Below are 18,822 nucleotides of genomic sequence, written 5' to 3' on the forward strand. Positions count from 1 at the left end.
ATTCTGTTTCTCTCAAGGGACAATGGATGCCATTGACCAGAGACACAGGGCCAGGCTTGATGGCAGAGCTGAGCTGCTCAGGGAGGTGATGTGTAAAACTGTACGTGCACAAAGGGTGGACAAGGAGGCCAATGTTCCAGGAATCTCTGAGGGGGTAGAGCATCACCTGTGGTCAGCTGACTCGCATCCTGCTTACAGGAGAATTTGCATGTTGCGTTCCTCCAAATCCATCCCTCAGTGTACTGCAGTTAGAGTGGTGGGTTCTTGCTAGAGTCTGAAGTGAAGGCCCGCTGGGCCATTTACTTTGAGAGGCTGATCCACCAGCTGTTGAGTTGGATGTCAGGGGTGTTACTATCCCTATTGCTGACCCTCCAATCATCTGTGATCCACCTTCGTTTGTGGAAACACAGGCTGCGGTGAACCGGTTGAAATGAGGCGAAGCTCCAGGGATCTGTGGCATGCATGCTGAGCTTAAGGCTGGTGGAAATGCTGTACTTATGTTGTTGCATGCAGTTCTGTGCTCTGCCTGGAACACTGGCATCATCCCAACTGATTGGAAGAGGGTCCTTGTTGTCCCTCTGGAAAGGGAAGGATGATCGCCAGGACTGCAACAACTAACGAAGGGTGACTTTGCTCTGATAATTCTTGATCGGGTTCGCCACCATGTACTTGAGCATCAGCACCCAGAGCAGTCAGGGTTTGTCCCAAAGAGGTCAACGATTGACCATATCCTTGTGCTTTGGGTCCTCACCGAACACAAACGAGAGTTTCGGCAGGGCTTGTTTGCAGCCGATGTTGATCTCTGCAAAGCATTCGATTCAGTGAATCGTGATGCCCTCTGGAGGATTGTTGGTGTTCGTGGGGAAAAACTGATCAATCTGATGTCGGATCTCTACTCTGGTACTGAGAGTATTGAGAGTGCTGTGACATGCGGTGATACCATCTCCGACTTATTTCCAGTTGTTACTGGAGTTTGTCAGGTATGTACTGGCCCCCACACTTTTCAGCGCTTGTTTGTTCTGCATCCTGTGGAGGATGTCAGAAAGATAGAGCTGCAGTGCATCATTTGGGAATGCCAAGATCTCAAACGTTTATTTAACCGATGATGCAGTGCATCACATGATATTTAACCGATGATGCAGTGCATTTAACCGATGATGCAGTCATCTTTGCGGAGACTCTGGGTCAAGGGGGCATCTCCGGAAAATAGCGTCTCTGGCAAGCACTGAAATTGAGCCCATGTCCAAACATCTGACACCCATCTTTGAAATAACTTTACCATAATATCAGCTCAAAAATACAACCCAAGCTGTTTATCTTTTAATTAACAAATTATGGCACGACATTAAAATTACAATTGCACCTTCCTTTGTCTGCTTTGCAACTGCGTCTCAGGAATCTGAGACCGAGACTTAATTCCTTTGGTACCAGGTCTCTTTGAAGAATCCTTGGCTATCGCTGGTCAGACTTTGTGTCCAACGAGCGGTTGCTAAGAGTCACTCCAATGAGATTTGTTACCAGCATCGTCTGTGAGCGTCAGCTGATCCTTCTCACCAGATTCTCCCAGCCAGGGAGCCTCGTGAGTGGAGGAGGCCAATCGACCGACCACGTACTTCCTGGTTGCAGCAGATTGATCAGCATCTCAAGGAGATGGGGATGGGCTAGGCATCTACCTGGGAGATGGCCAGAAGGAGGCCCCTGAAGTTCTGGCGTAAAGTGGACACATCGACGTGCTGCTCCGTCGCATGCTCCCATACCTGCCTGACTTGATTTTGTTATTCTGTCTGACTGTTTATCGCCTGCAGGTCACAATTCTAAACCGATCTTCACGACACTTCACCACATGATAGAGTTTGTCATAAGCAAGAAGCCTATTGTTTTTAAGGTCAAAAGGTCAACATCGGCCAAACTTCGGTGAGATTTCTGAAATCCTCAATTTTCATCAGATTGACTTGAAATTTGAAGAGGATTTATATTTCAGGTCACTTAATTCAACCCACCAACTCTTTTTGAGGTCAACATAGACCAAAAGGTCAACATCAGCCCAAGTTCAACACATCAGGTGGTATTTTCATCCGATTGACTTGAAATTTGAAGAGGGTTTGCTTATCAGGTCACTAAATTCAACCAACTATTTTTCATGTCAACATCGGGCCAAACTGGTCAACATATACTGAATTTCTGAAATTGTGAATTTTCATCTGATTGACTTGAAATTTGAAGATGAGTTGCATATTTGGTCATTGAATTGAGCCACCAATTATTTATTTGGGTGGGGGGGGGGGATTTTACGACGACGTTGTCTTGTTACTCTGTCTGTTTGGCTGTCTGTTTATCGCCTGCATGTCGCAGTTCTAAACTGATCGTCATTAAATTTTACAAAGTTTTAGAAGTAGTCTCAACTGAGAATGCCCATTGATTTTTGAGGTCAAATTTCTGAAATCATAATTTTTCATCTGTTTGACTTGAAATTTGAACAAGATTTGCATATTGCATCACTGGATTGGGAAGCCAGCTATTTTTGAGGTCAAAAGGTCCAAGGTCAAACTTCTAAAATCAATTTCAATCTGAAAAATAATCAATTTTCATCCGATTGACCTGAGCTTTGATTAAGATTGTCAATTTTAATCATAATGAAATAGACAATTTGATGTATCCATGGTAACCTTTGGAGAGGGGGTGAATTTTGCAAGTATTGTGCTCTGCACGGTCTTTTTCTTTGTTTGTTTGTTTGTTTAGAAAATATCTCAAAAAGTTGTGGAGGGATTCAGCCGAAACTTGGTGGGCAGGTTGGGTATGTAACAAGGAAGAATTTATTCGATTTTGGTGAAGATCCAGATCTGGATCAGAGAATTTTTTTTTTTTTTAGCCATTCTTCACCATTGAGTGATGGATTAAACTTGGTAGATGAGTTGGTTATGTGACCAGAACAAGCTGATTAGATTTTCGTTCAGTTCCGAATCCAGATCCAGCCTATTAGTGGGATACAAAACGTGAAGTAATCAGCCTGGTGGAGGTATGCACTCCACTCAGTGCCTTTCTCATTTCCAAATTGTTTGACTCGAGTCTATTTGATTTTGTTGGACTTGAATGACGGACTCTCGAGTCCGTTGTAATAAGCTTCCATGCATTTACCCAGGAGGTCCAATGTCGGTGGCTGTGTCGGAGGGTTTTCTCCACCCGGATATAACGTGTACGCACAATGTCCATGACTAGTAGTTTGTTTGGCTAAAAGCTGTCTCAGTTAGTACCGAGTGCACATGGTGTCCATAACTGGTGACTTGGAAAGCTTCTCAAAGGTTTTAATGGCTGGAAGAGAATGTACTGAAACCTCCGATGTGCCCACCTCCCTTGAAGAGGGCACAAGGGGTTTAATTTTAAATACATTTGTAAGTACTATCATAGGATAGGAAAACTGCTTTATTAAGACTTGAACAATGAACCAAATCTGATCTGCGGTGACATCAGCGCAGGATATGCAGAGTTGAGCGCAATATCGACCGATGTGAATCATAAACCTCTAGCTTGCAGGTGCATCAGGTGATCTTTCTTAAAATGTATTGTTAAAATCTTGGAATGGGAACACATCATCTGGCCCAGGATACTTGTGCTTTATCCACACCCCATTAATTCAATTGATCCGTATTGTACTTTATTTCACGAGGAGAGCAGTTGGAAGTGGTGTGTTTGTGTGAAGATGAAGACTGTTGGGTGAAGAATAAATAAATGAATAAAAATCAACGGCACATTCACTTTTTTTGTGAGATTCATAATTCATTCGTAAGGACTTGACACATTTCTAATCACCTCCATTATAAATACTAGAAGCACCTGCTCTCTGGGAGTGGAGGGGGTGGAGGTTGTTCGTCATGTTATTGTCTTTATGATTATTAACACCACAGCAGAGGACCTGCCCAATGGGTGTTCTTGTAACACGTTCTTCTGACGCATCCCTTTTATTTGGGTGGTGTATAGGCAACAGACCGCTGTCTTGATCGCCCCCCAAAACTAGAAATGACCTGGGTTTTGTAAATGAAGCAAGTGCATGCGTCCTGCTTATGTGCACACATTGTGGTTATACTCGTGTTGCTCGGATAATTCCAATGCCAAGACGGGTTGAAAAATTATTTTCCAAAAACTTGATTGACTCAAACAAAAATGCAGCAAACGCACCTTCAGCGTGTCCTAAGTAATCCCTGAAAGTTTCAGCTTCCAATGTCAAATCTTCTCGGAAGAGGTCATGAAATGTACAACGTACACATCCCGTCACCGGTACTTTACATCCGTTGTATTCAGACAAGATAATGAGGTCACTTTTCTGAACACACAAATCTGCTTTCATTTACCAATTGAAACACAAATCCCTTTGAAGATGCATCGCTTTTTCTTTCGAATCTGGTCGACATTAAATGTCCTGCACATGTAAATGTAAGGAAGCTGTTGGCCGAGCATGCGGAAGAGGTAGCATCAGGCAAATTTTGAATCGACCTGCAAAGCTTTCTTGCCCAAGCCACAGACTTGCCATAACACCATCGACCGTGCGAAACCTCCACTCGATGCTTACAGACAAAGGAAGAAGCAGGAGTCCAGTATTAATTAATTAATTAACTTATTTTTAACCTCTGCCACCTTCTGTTTTCACCATTGTCTCTGTTTATTTGTCTGTCTGTGAGCATGATGTCTCCAAAAGTTGTGGAATGATTTGGCCAAAATTTGGTGGTCAGGTTGGGTATGTGACAAGGATGAATCGATTTAGATTTTGGTGAAGATCAAGACCTGGATCCAGATGCGAGAATTTTTCTTTGTATTTTTTTTTTTTTTTTTTGAAGTGATTCTCACCATTGAGAAATCCAGGCCAAAAATGATGTACTGCATAATATCTCAAAAACGTTACGGCCGCATTCGGACAAAACTTTGTGGGTGACAATAACAAGCCTCTTAGATTTTGGTCCAGGTACGGATGCAGATTTGGCCTACAAGTTGGATACAAAACGTAAACTGTTCAGCCTGGCAGAGGTATGCGCTCTACCGAGTTTCATTATAGTCAAAAAGGTAAATGGACACCGGACGCGTCGTTCCTTGCTTCCTCCTTGTAGCGATTCTGTTCAAGCTGGAGTCATCAGCGGTGCTGTTTGGAATGTGGTCTCGCTCTTATCGACTCGTCACAAAAAAAGAACAAACCATGGTGTGTACCTGGAAGTCAAATAAGTAAACTATTAACGGAAAGGCTTTTGACTCAAGATTCCATTTTTCTGCTTGATCACGTCACACACATTTAGAGCGACTAATGCATTCCACTCGAATTGTCACCAGAATGTCATTTTTGCCTCGTGTGGCCGTTGATGGCGTAGAATCGTGGATGTAACACAGAACGGGGGGTGAACGTGGAATCTTTGATGCCCTGCTGAATGTGGCCAACATGAAGGAGGTTGTGCTAATTCAGGCCTCTCAGCTCGTTTTAGATGCCGGCTCAACACCGCCCGTGCTTGTTCGCCAAACATATTACAATTATATGCTTCAGCCCAATTAACCATGAGGGTTTTCAGCCTCATTGCATCTGTGTTCATAACTCAGTATTTCACGTTCGGGCTGCTTCGGCCTTCCGCAAGATTACTACACATTCTTGTCCTTCCTTCTCAACATGTTTGAGAGCTGGTCGAGAGGTTTTGTTATCTTGCCAAAACGAAGTTTTTGCAAGATATGTTAGTCAGCTTGTATGTTTTTTACTTACGAAATCTAAACATTTCGTAAGGATATTGATGACTTCCGTTTCTGTTTGTTTGTTTGTTTGTTTGTAGGCACGATAACTCGAGAACGGAAGAAGCTACCAGTGTGAAATTACACCACGTGATTCAGGAGAGTGATGGCTAGTGCTGATTAGATTTTGGTCAAAATCGGTCAAAGGTCAAGGTCACAGTGAGGTCAAATATTCGTTTTTTGATGGTTTGGTACAGATAACTCGAACGGAAGAAGCTACCAATGTCAAATTACACCACTTGATTCAGGAGGGTGATGGCTAGCGCTGATTAGATTTTGGTCAAAATCGGTCAAAGGTCAAGGTCACAGTGAGGTCAAACATTCGATTTTTTGATGGTTTGGTACAGAATCATCATAGAAACTTCTGGTTTGCGTCGCTACCTTCTCCAGAGACAGCTTTTATTAGAGAAGGTCAGAGGTCAAGTTGACTATTTCGTAAGTACCAGTCTATGACTGCTTGTTTATTCTTTTGTTTGTTTGTTTGTTTGTTTTTTTGTTTGTCTGTAATCACGTATAAAAAATTCTGCAGAGCACAGTTATCATTGGAAATTTTTGTAACTTCGCATATCAGAGGCCTATAGGGTCCCATTCAGTGCACAAAATTTTGAAGGTCAAAGGTCAAGGTCACTTTGTCGCAAATCAGGGGAGTCGACGAAACCCTTATTTTTTTGAGTAATTTTGATCAGATCGTCTTCAAACTTCATGGGAATATAGTTCATGGTCTGGCGCTCAGCTGATTAATTTTTGGTGGCGCTTGGCCTTGACCTTCATGGTTAGCGCCTGAGGTCAAACATATTTGACCCCAAGGTCAAATTTTCAAGTTTTAGGAACCATATCGTGTAGTACCTCAAATTGAACATCTCGATAAGTGCTTTCTAGATATGTCAAGCTTGAGACATTATGACGTCATTTGGTGATGTTATGAGGCAAACGCATATTTTTCATGGTTACTCTGTAAAACAATTCTCATCGGAATCTCTCGTAGGCAGATATTCCTCAAGGAGTCGCTCCTGGTTGATAGCAGCTCTGTTCACCTCAGTGTGACCTTAAAGAAGTCACACATGGTCACCCTTTGGCAAGATACGGGTCACCCTGAGGGTGACATTGGTTTATTTATTTATTTTGTCGTCGTATTGTGGTTCTCACGATGGAATGCTGAGGTCTCTTTGTTACTCCTTGCACAAACGCCTGAGCACTGTCTCCTACCCGTGTCTCATCCTTGATTTGGGAGTAGCCGTGCTGCAAAATGTATATAAACTTGATGATGATCTCAACAAATGGTTATTGATTGTTCACGGTTTCTCGGCCTGTTTCGCTGTTTGTTTGGATTTTTTGCCTCCATCGTTGGAGTCGCCGGAGGCATTATGTTTTATACTTCTGCATTATGTCTAGGCATTATACTTGTTACCCGCTAACTTGTGAACCAGTGGTAGGATTTTGACCAAACTTGGTATAAGTATACATTACGATTCAAAGATAAACTGATTAGATTTCAGCGACCAAAGGTCAGAGGGCACGTCGCGTAAAATCCCGAACAGATCGCTGTTCTACTTATGAATAGCTCGCACGTACTCCGTATCGTGTAAACTGAAAGCAGACCCGTGTGCTCTTGGGAAGCTCTCATGGTTGGAGAACACCGACTGAGGTTGTCGAGTTTTGAATCCCACGTGACAACCAATATATTGCATAAAAGATGAAGATTTTAAAAATAAAAGCACCACCGACCTCGTGAAGCTGCGCAGTCGGGCAACATTCTGGTCTGACATTTGACCTCCGGGTGGTCTTTATCCAGACTGCATGCATCATGCACCGGGTCTTGGTGGAGTATGTTCAATATAATTGGGTTGATCTGTTTCGTGTTCCCATCTGAACATTTAAGTCGAAGTGAAGTAAAAGTGCAAGCTCTGCCTTGAGCCTCATTCACTGTATGAAATGGAATCCAGTTGTGCCACCATTTTGACACTGTGGCTAAAGCTTAGGTTGTCGAATCGTGGACCCTGTCGATTATAATGTGGGTGTTCTGAATCTTTATTTATTTTTAGATCCTCGTGGAGGATCTCCAAGTCTTACTCACGTTGTTGTTCTTCTTCTTCTTCTTGTGGACTTTTTTGTTTCACAGCCTACAGTTTTCATCGAAACTTCCTGAAACTTGGCATGTATATTATATGTAAAAATACCCTGCGCAGACAGTAACCATTTCCGATTTTGAAAATTCCTCCTAGAAAAAAAAAAGTTATGACGTCAAAATATCTCCGCTAATGGAAATCGCCTAAAATATTATCTCCGAAACTAGGCAAGCTTTTTGAATTCTGTTTGCGGGAATCAAACAGGGCATTAGCAGAGATAAATTACCACCCATATGATACATCACTATGACGTCATATCAATTTTTTATGACGTCATTCCTATTTTTTGACATTTTTTGTTTCACAACCCAGAGTTTTCCTCGGATATTCGTGAAACTTGCCATGTATATGCATAAAGCCCACGCGCAGACAGTAATCATCTCTGATTTTGGAAATTCTTCCTAGAAAAAAAGTTGACGTCATAATATCGCCGCTAATGGAAATCGCCTATACCATTATTTCCGAAACTAGGCAAGCTGTTTGAATTTTGTTTGCGGGAATCAAGCCGGGCATTAGCACAGATAATTTAGCGCAAACCCGATACATCACAATGACGTGATATTCGTTTTTTATGATGTCATCATTAAGAGGACAAGGATCTTAGTTCATTTGAGCTTGTTTTATTTTTTCTTACATTCATTCCAAAAAATTTTATTAATTTGTTTCCCTTCCTTTCAGGTCTTATTTATTTCGGTATCAAGCCTGGTGTTGGCTTTTAACGGTTAATGTGGCTGATTTAAGATCTTATGGTTCTGCGTTCGGGCCCTCTGTCGTACCGTTAAACAACACCGGCTGGGTTGTCTCAGCCTGTCATCCTTCAAAGGTCGACGAAACGAGTACCAGTAATAGAGGGCATCGCATCATCGGCACAGCTGCGCCCCCCCCCCCCAGAAAATGATGCATCCAGCAGCCATAGGCTGCACACGACATGATGATATCAGAACGTTCATCTCTCTCCTCTCTGTGCTTGTCGGTAATTACGCAACTGGCTCGTTTTTCAACCCACAATTACATCCCCCCACCCCTCGCCCACAATCTGTGCCTCACTCATTCTCTCCCTCCCTCCTACTGGAGTGCTTGACTGCCTATGAGCATGCCTTGGCAGTGAAGTGATGTTAGGGGCTTAATTGGTTTATTTTGAAGCAAGACATGAAAGGAAGGTTTAAAATAAGCAAAAAGACTAAAAGTTGTTTTGATGGTGAATTAATTGGTCATCATTCAGCTTTGAATGCTGGGAAGTGTGGGGTTTGATTCAACCCAAACATTGTGGTTTGAAATGAAGACATTAATTATTCTTCTCCTTTAAAGGCCACGATTACTCCCAAGTCTTTCACGATCCGGCTGTCCAGGCCTGATGTTTCATTCAGGTGACGTTTCATTGAATTCATTCATTGAATGCCTGCCTGTGTAACACCAGGATGACAGTTTATAACGGTCTCGGGATTCAAACCAAGATGAGACAGCTTGGAGAGGAGTGTGCATACCTCTAGTCTAGGCCATCCTGCCAGCCTGACAATAAGAGACCAAACTAATTGGATGAATTTCCACTCATTACGAGATGAGGATCGCAAATATCACTGGAAACATTTAGCTGACTGTACTATCTGCGAATACCAACTTGTACACCTTATAGATTGACTAGAATTAAATGTTTAAAAATGGTAAACCTTTGAAGACCAATTCCCTGTTCACCTGTGGCTGCCTCATGGTACAGACCCAATATTGGTGGCTTAGCCTAGCCCATTATCTACAAATGTCCTTGTAATTTGTGTAAAAGTACATCAATGTCAACTTGTCTTTGGCCTCCATGTGATATATATATATATATATATATATATATATATATATATATATATATATATATATATATATATATATATATATATATATATATATATATATATATATAATTTTCCACAAGCTCCTCCATGAGCCTTGTATCGCTAAATAATACAAATTGATCTCGGTCGGATGAATTGTGTGAACCTTGAACCAACCCGTTTTGATCCACCGCAGGGATGAAGGCGTCCCTCAACTCGTGTCGAGCGTTGTTTGGCATTCTCGTCACGTTTGCTGGGTGTGTTGCCGGTAGTGAGCAGCCATAGGGGAGTGAACCCACGACGGTTGGGGGAGAAATAAGGCTTTTTGACCACATGACCAAACGGCCAGCCATAACCGCTCGTTTATATAATCTTTGTCGTGTTGTTTTGCACAGAGGTTTAATCTGGAGTCGCCATGTTCTCATCTTCCAGCTGTCCCACACCAAAGTGTTGTCTGGTTCCCTGTTGGTGTGTGACCTGTTTGCAGTTTGAAACTGCTAATTGTCTGACTGTCCAATTGCAAAAAAAATAAATAATTAAATTATTTTATTTTTTTCATAATTGCACCCCAGGTGTGTGTGTGTGTGTGTGTGTGTGTGTGTGTGTGTGTGTGTGTGTGTGTGTGTGTGTGTGTGTGGGTGTGCGTGTGTGTGTGTGTGTGTGTGTGTGTGTGTGTGTGTGTGTGTTTTAGGAGTTCAACATTAGCTCACATTTGCATGTTTTCCAAGCATGTAGTAATTTGTGATTTGAATCAGTTGTCTGATTACAAAATACAGAAGTCTTTCAGTCGAATGGACAGTGACCTGGATAAACTGAGTGAAGAGAGGTGGGGGGGGGGAGTTTGGATGGTTGTCAGGCAGGGGTCTTTCACTCAGAGTAGTAAATAGATGCAGTGGTCTCCCTGTAAAGGTAATGGCAGAAGAAACAGCAGATAGGTTTAAACTGGTATTGTTTATATTATACCGAGAAACATTGCAGGTACAGGGTCCATGGATATTTGCAGGATGAGCTCATTTATCAATCGGTGATTGTATACAAGTGTTGTGATTGTAAGGTCTGTGGGTCTCTTCAAAAGGTGAATGTGTTTGTTGTTTGGTCATCCAAGCTTCTTTATCCCTAAACAATAGAAATGTAAAACTCCCTAGTGATGTACCTGTGCCTGCTGTATGTATGGCTTCCGCGCACACTCATCCTACCCTCCCTCCTCCCCAGTGAATAGAAGTTAATCGACTAATCAATTGAATTGAATTGAATTGATGGGCTGTGTATAAAGCACAGGCATGATGTGCCAAATGGCCACATCCTGTGCCCAAGTTCCTCATGTTGATAAAATCAAGATTTATATACTTTTGAACCCAAGATCGTGGCATAAAGAGATGTGTGGTAAGAGGATCCACAAACTGGCCAATCTGAGATCTTGTTACATGATCCTTCATGTATTCACGAACCTTTTATGAAGACATGAAGAAACCTTCATGTATTCAATAATACAAGTCATGTAAGACTGTGCTGTTTCCTCTGCTGCTAGTTCAAATCTATGTCCCAGCTTTGTGATATTGGTTTGAAGTTTATGGGGGGGGGTTTTTGTTCTCCTTAGGGAAAATCTTGTTTCGACGAAGCCACATTCGTGATGTTGCAGTGAAACGACTAAAACCCATCAACGAGTACTGCCAGGTAAACGGTCTCCTTATCCTTCTATGACCTCATCCTGTTAATCACAAAGATTTCTTTCTTATCGCTAAACACATCAGGCATGTCCAGATGTCCTGGCAGGGAGTCATGTTATTGTTATTATTATGATAATGATTATTATTTTTATCACCTTCATCTTCATCATCTTTATCATCATCTTTATATTGAGATGGCCACACAGACAGATAACCCTGAACTCGGTATGTCTACAAAAAGACCACAGACACCATCGCCAACACTCACCTCTGGTCGGATCTTCACGCCCAAGGTCGGTTCACTCCACCAGTAAGATGAATAGAGTAGATGGGGAACTATGCCGGCGACTATGTGGTAGCTACTTAATTGGCCAAGCGAACCAATGCTGCATGCTGCTCTCTATGGGCTACCATGACAAGTTGTAATCTCGGACCCATCGCCTCAGGGGCACTCCCCCAAATCGAACGCAAGCAGGATAAGTCGTCAACTGAGTCAACACTTTCATTAATTTATTGAACAAGCAAGTCGATGAAAGAGCGAGAAATGATGGAAGGAATAGCAAGGGAGAAATTAAAAGTGAAAAATGGGGGGGGGGGGGAAATCAAGATCTGGGCCTCACAAGCAATTTGAGGACATTTACAGGCACATCGACATTTCCTTTACCCATAGACAAACATTCCGCCCAAGGCAGCTTAGAATAACGACTTGACACGTTTACAATACTTGAATCCAGACACCCGAAGAAAGAACACAGATAGGTTTGGTAGAGGGGTAAAGAAGGTAAAGTGTGATAAGAGAAAGGAGGAGATTGGGACCATACCCTGTGCAGAGCGTTGGTGCTGCTTAAGCAGTCTCCTTGGCTATTGGGCATAATCCTGGACGGGTCGCCACTCCAACACCGTATACCAGCATGCTGGCACTCTTTTTGCCGACCTCAGAAGGATGACAGGCCGAGTTAACCCCACCTGGTATTAATTCAACAGCTGAGAAGGATTTGAACTCAGGACCCTAGGATCCAAAGCCCACCACCCTAACCATTAAGCCAATACCAGGCAAATAAGAGAAAGAATGGGGACTTTTGTCTCGCACCTCTGCAACCTCGGTCGAGGCAACTGGCGCACTACTCGGCAGTTTGGGTTCGCCCCTCACAGTCCCTCTCTCCCTCCTACAGCAGCGCCCCAGTTGTGTGGGGAATTGGAGGAAACGTTTGCCTCACACGATGACCTGCTTGGCTCCGGAAATGCTCATTATCCCGTCTGAGTGCAGACCGTTTTCGAAGCAGTGTGGCCCTGCCGTTGGTGCTGAAAAGGCGTGCCAGGTCTGTGTATGTCAGTAAAGCTGTGGAGAGGAAAGAGAAGAAAAAATGAAGTCGAAGAGGCGTTGTGGTCTGTGGGGGGTGGGGGGGGACAAAAAAAGTGCATGTGTGAGATTATGGAAGAATTTTATCAAAGCACAAAGCGGAAGGAAAGTCAAAGCGAGAAAAGGGTGAAACTCTGTCCAGTTTGATGGACTCGGACAAAAGGCGACAGAGCTCAGATTTCAGGCTGACAGCCTTCAAACAACAGACACTCTGAATCGCTTCTGTCCCTCCCTTATATTGTTGTGGAGCCGGGCGTCGGTTGCGAGCATGACCGCTAGGTGGAGCAGTAGGGTCGACTCCACCGAACACCCAGAATCTCGATCGTACCTTTCGGAAAACTCCGAAAGGTACGGGTCCCTTCCAGGACTGTGAATAGTCAATAAATCAACCACGTGGGGCAGAGATATCTGCCAAACTTCAAAATACCTAGAGGCCCATGTGGCGAGCTACCGAGGATTCACACCCTCGATGGCACTCATATGGGACGAGCCGTATGCGTGCTCGACCCGTGCGTAACCCAAGCGGATGGTTACCGAGGTCCGTTCGGTCCAAATGTACAATTTGCCACTTCCCAAATTTCCCAACACGCACCGTGTTAAGCCAATGTAAGAAACACAAAACGAGCTGAAACATTTAACGGGATTTATTTATAATGGGGGGGGGGGTCAGGGGGGAACACGCAAGAGTACAGTTATCCGATTATAAAAAATGCAATGTACAAGCAAAAGCACTTATCCAGTTTCTACTTAAAGATGGGGCCCCACAGACACACACACACAGATACCCAGAAAGAAAAATGGACCTTCCCGCCTCGTGCGGTTTGGCCGAGACGAGCGAAGCAGACTGGCGTCAAGATGCGACCAGCCCAGTGCCAGCGAGATGCGTTCCGCACTCAGCGTCGAGAGATGCGTTCCGCGCTCAGCGTCGAGAGATGCGTTCCGCGCTCAGCGTCGAGAGATGCGTTCCGCGCTCAGCGTCGAGAGATGCGTTCCGCGCTCAGCGTCGAGAGATGCGTTCCGCGCTCAGCGTCGAGAGATGCGTTCCGCGCTCAGCGTCGAGAGATGCGTTCCGCGCTCAGCGTCGAGAGATGCGTTCCGCGCTCAGCGTCGAGAGATGCGTTCCGCGCTCAGCGTCGAGAGATGCGTTCCGCGCTCAGCGTCGAGAGATGCGTTCCGCGCTCAGCGTCGAGAGATGCGTTCCGCGCTCAGCGTCGAGAGATGCGTTCCGCGCTCAGCGTCGAGAGATGCGTTCCGCGCTCAGCGTCGAGAGATGCGTTCCGCGCTCAGCGTCGAGAGATGCGTTCCGCGCTCAGCGTCGAGAGATGCGTTCCGCGCTCAGCGTCGAGAGATGCGTTCCGCGCTCAGCTTCGAGAGATGCGTTCCGCGCTTGAGCAGACCATACGCTAATATTTGTTCCCTCTTTCCTAGTCCTTCTCCGCCGTGGTCCGCTCATGCGTGGCCTGATCCCATTGGGCAGACCGTGTGTTACGGCTCCGCCTTCTTTCAAAGGACCGCCCTCCAACAGGAAGAGGAATAACAGTATCCCGTGCTGGCTTCCCATTAGCCGAACGCCTCGGCTTTGCGCGCGTCACTCATTGGGCGCAAAATGACGCATACCCTTATTTGGCGCCAGGCCAGAACGAAGCGCTTCGTAAGCGCGCGAACAGCGCAAACGATTCCTCCAGCAGGCGTTGTTCTTGGCATTGTTATTGTAGTAAAAAAATCCTAACTATCAAAATTACTTTGCAGCGCATGTATATAATTCCCATTAGACACAGGTAGGGGGACCGAACTAGAAACACACTTATGGAAATAACTAAGCTTAGGGACTGCTGTCTGTCTGTGTGCACAAGGTTTCCAAATCCGCAACAATATTACGTTTTCCTCTCCCCTTGTTCTGGCAGTCCCAGAGTCCCTTCCCGATTGTTGGTCTCACCTGATTGGTGTAGTCACACTGCATTGGCGTCACACCTGGGAGGAACAAATGGAGGGAGTCTTTAAGGGATTTTGAGAAGCTTTGGAAATTTCCATTTTCTCTTGCTGGTCATGTCCATAGATAGGGGGCATGTCATGGAGGTGAAAGGGCTTGAGCGTATGTGTGTTGGAATTGATGTGAAAGGGTTTGAGAGTGTTTTAATTGATGTGAAATGTAGATGGTGGAAAGGAACAGAACCTTAGACGAACTCGCACATGCAGCACGTGTTTATCCAATGTATATAATCCAACTTGATTGTGAAACAGAATACGAAGACATAACTGACTAACGTTTTGTGTGTGCTTTTACCTCCCCGAGAGTTACACGACATCCTCTTTCTTCCCCGCAACCGTCACAATACATATATGTATATATATATATATATATGTATATATATATATATATATATATATATATATATATATATATATATATATATATATATATATATATATATATATATAGATATATATGTATATACAGTGGGGAGAACAAGTATTTGATACACTGTTGATTTTGCAGGTTTTCCCACTTACAAAGCACGTATAGGTCTGTAATTTTTATCATAGGTACACTTCAACTGTGAAAGATGGAATCTCAAACAAAAATCCTGAAAATCACATTGTATGATTTTAAAATATTTAATTTGCATTTTATTGCATGAAATAAGTATTTGATACATCAGAAAAACAGAACTTAATATTTGGTACAGAAACCTTTGTTTGCAATTACAGAGATCAGACGTTTCCTGTAGTTCTTAACCAGGTTTGCACAGACTGCAGCAGCGATTTTGGCCCACTCCTCCATACAGATCTTCTCCAGATCCTTCAGGTTTCAGGGCTGTCGCTGGGCAACACAGACTTTCAGCTCCCTCCAAAGATTTTCTATTGGGTTCAGGTCTGGAGACCAGATAGGTCACTCCAGGACCTTGAGATGCTTCTTGCAGAGCCACTCCTTAGTTGCCCTGGCTGTGTGTTTCGGGTCGTTGTCATGCTGGAAGACCCAGCCACGCCCCATCTTCAATGCCCTTGTTGAGGGAAGGAGGTTGTTGGAAAAGATCTCGCGATACATGGCCCCAACCATCCTCCCCTCAATACGGTGCAGTTGTCCTGTCCCCTTTGCAGAAAAGCATCCCCAAAGAATGATGTTTCCACCTCCATGCTTCACGGTTGGGATGGTGTTCTTGGGGTTGTACTCATCCTTCTTCTTCCTCCAAACACGGCGAGTGGAGTTTGAACCAAAAAGCTCTATTTTGGTCTCATCAGACCACATGACCTTCTCCCATTCCTCCTCTGGATCATCCAGATGGTCATTGGCAAATTTCAGACGGGCCTGGACATGCACTGGCTTGAGCAGAGGGACCTTGCGTGCGCTGCAGGATTTTAATCCATGACGGCGTAGTGTGTTACTTATGGTTTTCTTTGATACTGTGGTCCCAGCTCTCTTCAGGTCATTGACCAGGTCCTGCTATGTAGTTCTGGGCTGATCCCTCACCTTTCTCGTGATCATTGAGGCTCCACGAGGTGAAATCTTGCATGGAGCCCCAGACCGAGGGAGATTGACTGTTATCTTGAACTTCTTCCATTTTCTAATAATTGCGCCAACAGTTGTTGCATTCTCACCAAGCTGCTTGCCTATTGTCCTGTCGCCCATCCCAGCCTTGTGCAAGTCTACATTTTTGTCCCTGATGTCCTTAGACAACTCTCTGGTCTTGCCCATTGTGGAGAGGTTGGAGTCTGATTGATTGAGTGTGGACAGCTGTCTTTTATGTAGATAAGAGTTCAAACAGGTGCAGTTAATACAGGTAATGAGTGGAGAATGGGAGGGATTCTTAAAGACAAAACTAACAAATCTGTGAGAGCCGGAATTCTTCCTGGTTGGTAGGTGATCAAATACTTATTTCATGCAATAAAATACAAATTAATTATTTAAAAATCATACAATGTGATTTTCAGGATTTTTCTTTTAGATCCTGTCTTTCACAGTTGAATTGTACCTATGATAAAAATTACAGACCTATACGTGCTTTGTAAGTGGGAAAACCTGCAAAATCGGCAGTGTATCAAATACTTGTTCTCCCCACTGTATGTATATATATATATATATATATATATATATATATATATATATATATATATATATATATATATATATATATATATATATCTTCTTCTTTCAGCTGCTCCCATTAGGGGTCGCCACAGCGGATCAACCGTCTCCATTTCGCTCTATCCGCCACATCTTCCATTGACACTCCAACCATCCGCATGTCCGCCCTCACCGCATCCATGAACCTCTTCTTTGGCCTTCCTCTTCTCCTCCGACCTGGCGGCTCCATCTTCAGCGTCCTTCTCCCGATATACTCCGCTTCCCTCCTGTGCACATGTCCAAACCATCTCAATCTCGCCTCTCTCACTTTGTCTCCAAACCATCCTACCTGTGCAGTCCCTCTAATATACTCATTCCTTATCCTGTCCATCCTCGTCACTCCCAACGAGAATCGCAGCATCTTTAACTCCACCACCTCCAGCTCCGCTTCCTGTCTTTTTGTTAGCGCCACCGCCTCCAAACCATACAACATAGCTGGTCTCACTACCGTCTTATATACTTTCCCCTTAACTCTTGCAGCTACCCTTCTGTCACAAATCACTCCTGCAACTCTTCTCCACCCACTCCATCCTGCCTGCACTCTCTTTTTCACTTCTCTCCCACACTCTCCATTACTTTGGACAGTTGATCCCAAGTATTTAAACCCATCCACCTTCCTGACCTCCACTCCTTGCAACCACACCATACCACCACCCTCCCTCTCATTTACGCACATGTACTTCGTCTTACTCCAACTGACTATCATTCCCCTTCTCTCCATTGCGTACCTCCACCTCTCAAGGCTCGTCTCAGCCTGCTCCCTACTCTCCCTACAGATCATGATGTCATCCGCGAACATCATAGTCCATGGAGACTCCAGTCTGATCTCGTCCGTCAACCTGTCCATCACCTTTGCAAACAGGAAAGGGCTTAGTCGATCCGTCATGCAATCCCACTTTTACCTTAAACCGGTCTGTCATTCCTACTGCACACCTCACCGCTGTCACACTGTCCTCATACATATCCTGCACAATCCTCACATACTTCTCCACCACTCCCAACTTCCTCATAGAATACCACAACTCCTCTCTTGGCACCCTGTCATAAGCTTTCTCTAAATCCACAAACACACAATGTAACTCCTTCTGGCCTTCCCTATACTTCTCCATCAACATTCTCAAAACAAACATCGCATCTGTGGTGCTCTTTCCTGGCATAAACCCATATTGCTGCTCACAAATCGTCACCTCTCTTCTCAACCGAGCTTCCACTACTCTTTCCCACAACTTCATGGTGTGGCTTAACAACTTTATCCCTCTGTAATTTCCACAGCTTTGCACATTACCCTTGTTCTTGAAAATCGGAACCAGTACACTTAATCTCCACTCCTCCGGCATCCTCTCACTTTGCAAGATTTTATTAAACATTCTGGTTAACAACCCTACTGCCATCTCTCCTAAGTCCTTCCATGCCTCCACTGGTATGTCATCTGGGCCAACTTCCTTTCCACTTTTCATCCTCTTCATAGCAGTCCTCACTTCATCCTTACTGATCCACCCCACTTCCTGATTCACTATCTCCACCTCTTCCAACCTTCTCTCTCTCATTTTCTTCATTCATCAGCTCCTCAAAGTACTCCATCCACCTTCTCAACACACTCTCCTCGCTCATCAGAACATCACCCTAACCTGCAGCACATCCTTCCCAGCTCGGTCCCTCTGTCTTGCCAATCGGTATAAATCCTTTTCCCCTTCTTTTGTATCCAACTTCTCATACAGCTCGTCATATGCCTTTTTCTTAGCCTTTGCCACCTCCCTCTTTGCCTTTCGCCACCACTGCTTGTACTCCTGCCTACTTTCTTCATCGCTCTGACTATCCCACTTCTTATTCGCCAACCCCTTCTTCCTTGCACTTTTCCTGTACTTCCTCGTTCCACCACCAAGTCTGTTTATCTTCATTCCTCTGTTCAGATGTCACACCAAGTACCTTCCTTGCTATCTCCCTCACCACTTCTGCTGTAGTTGCCCAA

At 44.2% G+C, this 18,822-nt stretch overlaps 1 protein-coding gene across 15 annotated transcripts in view; it reads left to right on the forward strand.

Moving 5' to 3' along the window:
• LOC147033973 (SH3 and PX domain-containing protein 2A-like) overlaps positions 1 to 18,822 on the forward strand; it is a 225,049-nt gene that overhangs the window by 53,637 nt on the left and 152,590 nt on the right. For 13 of the 15 annotated variants that reach the window (XM_085873975.1, XM_085873958.1, XM_085873967.1 and 10 more), the window contains one exon: positions 11,301 to 11,377. The exons of the other annotated variants lie outside the window; for them this stretch is intronic. In XM_085873975.1, the coding sequence (XP_085730101.1) occupies positions 11,301 to 11,377 (77 nt within the window). The remainder of the gene's footprint in view (positions 1 to 11,300; positions 11,378 to 18,822) is intronic. 15 annotated transcript variants of the gene reach the window in all.

The sequence above is a fragment of the Eptatretus burgeri genome, chromosome 1 (assembly GCF_056783735.1).
Source record: "Eptatretus burgeri isolate ZD-2024b chromosome 1, Ebu_testis_v1, whole genome shotgun sequence".
Taxonomy (NCBI): Eukaryota; Metazoa; Chordata; class Myxini; order Myxiniformes; family Myxinidae; genus Eptatretus; species Eptatretus burgeri.